At 47.5% G+C, this 8,412-nt stretch overlaps 1 protein-coding gene across 2 annotated transcripts in view; it reads right to left on the bottom strand.

Moving 5' to 3' along the window:
• CRISPLD2 (cysteine-rich secretory protein LCCL domain containing 2) overlaps positions 1-8,412 on the bottom strand; it is a 22,199-nt gene that overhangs the window by 12,300 nt on the left and 1,487 nt on the right. For both annotated transcript variants that reach the window (XM_010146033.1, XM_010146032.1), the window contains exons 2-4: positions 4,097-4,215; positions 2,030-2,162; positions 1,798-1,913 (exon numbers count right to left, since the gene is read on the bottom strand). In XM_010146033.1, the coding sequence (XP_010144335.1) occupies positions 1,798-1,913; positions 2,030-2,162; positions 4,097-4,215 (368 nt within the window). The remainder of the gene's footprint in view (positions 1-1,797; positions 1,914-2,029; positions 2,163-4,096; positions 4,216-8,412) is intronic.

Here is an 8,412-nt window from a genome sequence, read left to right as displayed (position 1 = left end):
GCCTGCCGCGTCTCCAGCAACAGCTCAAGGGCTGCGTGCCTGCTGCCCAACCCTTGCCTTCACCTCTCTGGCTCATCAGAGACACAAGTCTCTCACTGTTTTCTGCAAGACCCTCAGGCAGCTATATGGACAGGCTGGAGTGCAGCTCTTACCATTTACAAGATGCTCCATGTTCCACCTGGAACCATTTCCAAACAGCAAAACACCTGAAATACACAGTCCCTCACACCGGATCATCTGGGATCCAGAGCAGCACTGTGCACTCTCTCCTCACCCAGCCTGGCCATCCTGAAGTCCCCAGTTTTGCCTCTGAGGCTGTGGAAACATCATCCTGGCCCAGAGCAATTTAGCAAAGACTAAACGAACAGCCTAGGAAACCTTGTAAGAAAAACGTCCCTCCTCACTTCACCTCCAAGATGACATTTTTAGGCTTTCACTTAAATAAACTCCGTGCAATAACACTTTTGCAGTAAACTCCAATATAAATACTGAGATCTTATGTAAACAATCGTAAATCAATGGATTACTGCTTTTTTCTTAAGAAACTACCCCAAAACCCAAGCCCTTTTTGACACCCCGCACTGCAAACTTCAGGAGCTGAGGAGGCTGAAGGAGCCCGAGTTCAGCCCATGGCTACGAACCCTTGGGTTATTGCTCTTTCAGCTGTCTCCACCTATAAGGCTAGATGAGGACAATGCGCACTGATGCCAGAGAGAAAAGATTGAGCAGAAACTGCAGAAATAGAGTATTTTTCCATCCAGCAGCCCTCAACGGATGACGCGCATAGAGCCCAGCCTGCTGCGCGAGCTGCATGGGAGATGGTATGATCCATCCCACCAAACCTCGCACCAGACGTGCTCAGTTTCTAACATGGGGAGACAGGCTTAGACAACCCACCCTGAGGGCTCTGCCTGGATCATGCTGTGAGCTGCCAGCTCTGGACCCACACATCTTATATCTCTGGGTTATTGCACCCTGTGATCTCCAGAAGTCAGGCACCTTCCAAGCCGCTCCATTTGTATATACTGATGTCCCGATTTCATTCTGGTTTTAAGTTTTACATCGCCAAGGTCTTGGAGTGGAATTATTTTTACTATTAGCCATTAAAGCAGAAAATATTAATTGTCATTGCCAGGTAGGAAACTTCTCCTGGATGTAGTAGTCAAGAAACGTGATTTGCATTTTGAAATTTAGTCAGACGACTGAGGTAACTGCATCAGTCAAGATTCAGCATTTCACTGGGTTTTAAGGCACAGGGAGCTCATCGGGTCTGGGATTATCTCTTCGCAGCTCCTTGCAGCTGGCTTCTCTTCCCCCAGTGACTGCTGCCCGGCTGGCTTTGCACAACGCAGTGGTTTGTTTAAAACAGCAGATTTTGCAGGGGGAGGGGGGCTGAAAATGCGTCATGATAGGGCAGCCTACCTGGCTGGGAGCAGAGGCTGCTGCTGGAGCAGCGCTGAGCGGCATTAATCACCACCCGTCCCCTCCCACCCTCCGAGCACAGCGGAGCGAGCGCAAGCCTCACTTGGCAGCACACGCCAGCTCCATCCTGGCCATCTCCTGCTCCTCCTTCCCATGGCAGCAACATCAAAGCTCCAGCCTGGCCCCAGCCCCTCATTCAGTTTTCCAGGCAATGCTCCGAAGTCCTGAAGCAGCCCTATGCTGCTGTCTACAGAGAAAATTTAAAGCCACAACCACCAGTCTAGACTGCCTGAAATCTCTTCCCCAGATCCTGGGCTACTGAAGCAACCTGCCAGTTTGGGGAAGGCTGGAGAGAGCCCAGCTCATCTGCCTTACTTTGGCGAGTAGTTGCAGACCAGGTAGACGGCATTCTCCCAGATTTCTCCCCAGACATTCATCTGCTTGCAGACGTTCACGGCGCAGCCGATCTTGTTCGTCGTGGCCCAGACTATCTGCAAGAGCAACGTGGTCATTGAACATAAACTAACTGCTTCGCTGTGGGCACAGGTTGCAGTGACAGCTGGGACATGGGGGACACAGAGAGCAGAGGAACCTTGGTGTCCTTTACCTGGGTGTAGTGTGTGCACATGGAGCCGGTGCACCTCTCTGGGCACCACGGGTTGCACTCATGAGGATATGGGTACGTGTAATCTTTAACTTCGTCATACCAAGACTGGACATGGAAAGCTGGGGAGCGATACCTGAAGGAGCAAAGACAAGTTAAATCACAAAGTTCTGGTAGAAGTTTTCAAACAACACCTGCCATATTGTAAGCTCAGATTTTTTAAATTCAGGTTTTGCTCATTTTTAAACACAAGTTTCTGAAGGCAAGTTCCATTCATTGAGAAGGTGCTGCCTAAAGAATCCAATGACATGGTCTAATGAACAGAAAAAAAAATCTCACTGAAAATGTTGAAGATGATTTTTCCCTGAAGATTCACAGCTCGGTCTGACTCTCTCTCTATTATTTATAGGTTTGACATGTCCTTCAAGTGCTGCTGACCTGAAACGTCCCCCTGACTTTTCCACACAAACCTTCTAGTTTGACAGAAGGTTGTGTTTTGAAAGTAAATAGGAGTTAAGGTTTGCCAAACGTCTCGAACCCAAAGCCATCGTGTACCTATCTCACCACCAGGCAGTTTGCTAACTCCAGGACTCACCAGCGCTCAATCCTTGGAGAGTGGGGGGGGGGCTTTTTTCCCCCCACATCACCCCAGGGTTTGGTGCAGAATAGCTGGTGCTATTTTATTACAGAAATTTCCCTCTGCACCAAAGCCCCGCAGATGCTGCACCGTCCGGGTGCAAACTCAGCACCAGACGTCGCGGGCTGGGGCAGCACCGGTGCTGCTTGTGCTGGTTGGGGGAACACAAACGGTGTTAAAGCTACCTATAGGAACTGCTACTCATTTTTCTCGCTACATGCACAGCAAGCAGAGCTGTGTGCATCGCAGCAGAGCTGTGCTTCAAACCCTTCTTTACTTTCAACAGCTCTCATGAAGCAAGCGGGCAGAAATACAAACGGTATCGTTACCAACTGCAGCCTGTGCTTCCAGCCAGCTTTTCATTAAAAATCATTCATTAGAAGTGTTTTTAAAACATGAATCTCATGATGTCATTAAGTGAATACTTTCCGAATCCTATTTTGCTGGAGAGGAAATTAAGGCAATCAAGTTACAGCCTGTTCCTGAAAAATTCTGAGATAAATCCGATTTCTTTTTCCTCTCAGTGACTGCAAAAGGGAGCAAGATTGGATCTACCCCCACCAGTAACCCACGGCCATCTAGAAGGCTTGTAGCAGAGCCAAGAACAGCACGATCTTTTGACTTTGTTTCCAGTGGATTAGCCACTCTACTTTCCAATCATTATTGAATTCTGCCAACAAAAACGGGCCAGATTTTTATATCAGGCTAATTTCACACCAGCAAATTTCCATTGCTGTCAACCAAGTTCTACCTGATTTACCACAAACATTACTGCATTTCCACCCATTAGGGCTCCTGAGCACATAGGAAATGTTTGCAGTACAAAGCAGGCTTAACAATAATCAAATTTCACCATGAGATGGAGATGCAAATCCATTTGGAAGCCTTAACATCAGCCTTCCTAGCTGGGTTAATAACTCTACGTTAAAAACCTTCCCCAGGAAGTTGAAAAAAAATATCTGCAAAGTGAGTTCAGTAAAGAGAAATTAGAAGCTGGATAAATATTCATGGGAAATCCAGCAAGAGATAGATAATCCAGTTCTGAACCAGCACCTGAGTCCAGACATTGCTCCTGAGAGACTTCAGCCGGTTCTCAGCATGGTGCCAGAAACGCCCCCGAAAGAGCAGATGTAGGAGCGAGGGTTATGACTTCTGTCACTGTGCTCCTTAAAGAGTACAAATGGTCTTAAGCACATTCCCCAGAGATACAGATAAACGGAGCAACCCCCGTCAGTGCTGGTTTGCTGGGAACAGTCAGCTGAAGGTGGCTGCAGATGTTACCGCTATAACCCTTTCACCGAAGCAACAGCCGTCAACGATCCTCAGCTTTTCTCTCATCTCCTCAGCCTTTCCGACCAAACCTTTCCAATTTGCTCTATAGGAGGATCCATAAATTGTGCTTTGCAACGAGCTTGTAGCACCCCAACTCTTACCTGCCCCAGTGAACCGCCAAGTTCTGGCCAATAGACCTGATGAGGGCACTAGGTCCATGGTCCCAGATACACTGCTGAGCCCAAGCGTGGGCTGATCTTTCCAGCTCATCATCCCAGGTCTTCAGGGCGTGGGGAGAGAGAAAAAAAAACAAAATCAGGTCAATCTTTATCTTAAGCTTATTAGATGAAGAGAATCAACCAACAGCAGTTAGTGGAGAAAGACTGAATTACAGCTCACCTCTGGTGTCTGGCCTCTCGTTGTGAAGCCAGCAGATACCAAGGATGTGCCCTAACCTAAAAGTAAGCGTCTCAAGGTGTCCCCCTGCCATGGAAATGCAGGGTACTAAACTGTTTATTATTTTTCCTGCTTGATGCCATGCTTCTTAGGAGATGCTTTGCATAAGTGAGCAGAAAACACACCTGGGAAGACCTCAAGAGCCCATCTGGACTACCCACCCTAAAATACAAGATATTCTCGGCAGGTGTTTTGCTAAGCTGTTAAAAAACAAAACTAAAACCATCGAGGATGGAAATTCCAGCACTTCCTCATGACACCCGTTTCTGAGATCTGCCAGAGTTCTGACACGCAGTCGGTGCTCTGATGTAGTTCAGCAAGATTTTCCATCTGCTGTCCTTACTGTGAGAGCATATCCAGGCTTCCCCATCAAGGGGAACTCCAGCAGTGGACGTGCTCCTGTCCTCCACTACTGACACAGATGGAGATTTTTGGCCCAACCTCTTAGTTGAGAGGTATGGGTCCGAGTGTCCCGATCCCACCTCCCCTTCTCCAAGAATAACCGCTAAGTTCACCAATGGATCCGGTCAAATTTAACAGAGGTGGCAAAGTCCCAGAGCTGTCAAGCCAATATCACTCTCACTGAAACAGGCGTCAGGTTAGAAGCAACAAATCCCATTTGCGTTCCCACTGAGGGAAGGATTCCGGTGTGAGATCAGCCCTTGTTGAGCATCACCTAGCTGTAAGCCAAACGAGAGCTCAAACGTGATACAAAAGCCAACAGCAAAGCAGGTTTCTTTGGCTCCTCTGCCCAGGAGTGTGTTTGATTTAACGGCCAGACTTGCTGGACCCAGTAGACAGCGCCCTGAATTCATTGTGTATTTACTGACAGCTGCTCTGTGCAGCTTAAGAGTCCTTAGAGGATAATTCATCGGGATTAAAATATCACCGGACATTCCTACAAATAAAACCAAAGAGAAGAGAGGTCCTGTATTGCATCTCCAGCCCATTTCTCACGTGTCAGTGTGAAATTATATCCTCTTTGGCCATTTCCCATCACAACCAGCTGGACTTCTCAAGTCTGTCTTCTCCAGGAGAAAAGCAACTTCTGATCTCAAACGTATCAAAGGACCTGTTAGAGCCTGTTTAAAGGACTGGAGGGCATTTAGGCTCTCAAACACTTTTAAAAACATCAAGCGCTCATTCTGAGTAAGTGTCTGTGCACAGACTTGGGCAGTTACAACCGGGGTGGGGAGGGACCGCACGTCCCTGGCTAAGATGACAGGAAAACGCAGTGTCTCCTGGAACTTGCTGCGTCTACACTGTCTTCGCGAGGCAAGCATGAGCTCATCTGACTGAGCTAACAGCCCAGACCTCTGAGAACGGCTTATCACTAAACATGCGCGGCAACCCAAATTCCAACAACATCCCAGAGCTGCTCTGAGCTCATCAGCTTGGCTTTGAACTGCCCAGCGGCCAAGAAAATTCACATCAGTCTGCAAAACCCCATGCAGACACAGCTCTGCAGAGGGAATAAAACCATTTTCTGACTCAGCCCTCCAGCTCCTTGAAGGTGTATGGGAGCTGACCCGCCCCACACGTCTCCAAGCCTCTGTTAGAGCAGACTGTTGCAATGGTGCCTAGACACGCAGCGTTTTGTGGTCTCCCCACGCTCTGCGCTAGGCAATGACCAGCCACAATCTGCCTTCCCATCCAAGACAGAAGCCACAGAAACTCTCCCAAGACGTTCTGTGCTGCTAGTTTTCAGGCTTTCTAGCAGAGCATTATTCTCTGCAGCCTCAAAGGAGGAGACGTTCCAAATCTCCTAATTTAATGCAGAGACGTTATGAGCAATAGGCCATTAAATGGAAATGGATGTGAACGCAGGCGTTACATCTTCCTTTGATGCCTACAGATAAAATAAACGAACTCGGACAAAAGATACTCAACAGGCAATTGGGAATGAGCTACATCTTTTCATGGCTTTGTGCTCAATGAGTAGAGAAGCTCCTTTCTGCCGGCATCAGATTACAAAGCCATCCCATTTAAATTAAAGCAGTTATTTGCCTCTTGCTTCTCAGACGTGAATGCGGTCAGGAGGCTGGAATTAGTTCAGAGCAATAAACATATATATATATATAAAGATATTTCAGATTTTCCCAGCTATGCTTGCAAGAATTCTTTATGCCAATAATCAGAGCAGCATCTCGGAAGGCTACGGAAGGCAGCGGGGCAGCATACGCCTCTGCTGTTTCCTTCTCAAGCAGAGATTGAGAAGCCTTCAGGTACGTGCGATTCCAAGTGGTTTAGCACGTGGTCTCTTTTCTTCACTCCTGCAAATTTGTACTGGCTTTTGAAAGTAAAGTGTGCACTGAATGTGTAAAATACAGGCATAGCACATACGCTATGCTACAGACTGTAGGTTCAGATTTAACAAGGGTATGTCCCGCGAGGAGTGTGCTTACTCAGCCTAACTAGTTTCTCTGCCTTACTCTAGACACCTGAATTGCAGCGCTCAGTTTACCCATTCATTTTTCTTCCCAGTTTAGGCTTTTTGCAATACTGGCAATTTACTGTTAAAGTGGCATGAGAGTCTGGGACTGACATGTTCTGGCAGAAGCGTGGCTGTGCTTTGCTAACCCACACAGAAATGCTGCATCCTCCTGATGAGGAAAGCCACCACCCTGCAGTTCAGAGGAAGAATACACACCTTATACAGGCACACAAACTATTTTCCTTCCAGCCATCTGTACTGCGAACAATTTGGGTTTACCCAGCTTTCTTTGAGGGCTCTGCAAAAAGAAAGATTTCTGTCTTTCATGCCTGCTGAAAGCCATCTGACTCAGCCGTCTGAAAAGGTCAAGATGTCTTAGGAACTGTTATGTCCTTTTTACTCTGGTTTCATTAACAAGAGTTTGTTTTAGTCGTGGCACCCGTCCACTGGCGTGACTGCTCTGCCCAAACACACACACAGTGGAAGTGTCATTCATAAAGCTGTTGGAGGGGTTAAGGTAATCCTGTATTTGACCATCTCCGCCAGGAAGATGCAGGGTGCTTGCTCATTTTCGATTAACACTGGATACCTGTGCTAGCTTTCAACCAATTATACAACCCCAGCAGCAAAACTGTTTCGTTCTTCACTCCTCCACCTCCTTCAGCCCATATGTACATAATTCTTTTGATCTCCAGAAAAATCATGGGACTCACTGTGTTACTGCTTTCTTGCTAACAGCCTCCAACAACCGAACTTGATCCTGTAGTAGATAAATATGTCCCTTTCCTGGAACACATTAGCTCCCCTCGCCACTTTAGATCACTTAAATGCGTCAGATATGGAGCTGGGAGAAAGGACTTTCACAAGCCTGTGTTTGGGCAAGAACAAGTTCTACCCACTTTCCCACAAACTAGCACTGCACGTCGCCTGTGACGCTCCTCACCGGCACCAAAGGAAGAAAGTTCCTCTACATACTACGGACAGACCATCCTCTTAAGAGAGGCCAAATGAAAAATGTCCTCTGCAGGACAAAGGATTAAAGTGAAACGCACGTTCAGAGTACACACAGCATTTCCAAGTCATATTGGGTAAACACGAGCACATGAAAGACTGATTATAGCCTTTCCAAGCAGCACCATCTCATACTCGGCTTCTTTCTCCACGGCATATAAGGCCCTTTCATTTACCCTCGATCGCCCATAAAAACCACTAGAAAAGCAGACTGAGCAAAGGCAAATATAAAACTGTAACCGCGCCGCAAGCGTAAACAGCAGCCGGCCAGTGGACAGTCCGCAACAGCAGCCCTCTCAGATCCCCAGGGCCAACCAAAACACATTTGGATTTCTCATGCTTTGTATTTACTTGCTGGACATTCCTCAAGTCACCTCTTCTCTGGCAGTACCTTACCCACAGGATAACGTGAGAACCCGCTGAGAAAGTGGGGTACAAAGCACCAGTTCTGAGAAAAGCACATGATTTCTGACAGAAGCGGGATGAAAGACCAGCTGTGGGGATGCTCATGGGGACCAGCTGATGGACAGTTGTTTCTCCTCACTGCCCTCTGCCCCACTCTCTCTTTTCGTCTCC

This window comes from Buceros rhinoceros, unplaced genomic scaffold, assembly GCF_000710305.1.
Source record: "Buceros rhinoceros silvestris isolate BGI_N320 unplaced genomic scaffold, ASM71030v1 scaffold2342, whole genome shotgun sequence".
Taxonomy (NCBI): Eukaryota; Metazoa; Chordata; class Aves; order Bucerotiformes; family Bucerotidae; genus Buceros; species Buceros rhinoceros.
This window is presented reverse-complemented; position numbering and strand designations above follow the sequence as displayed.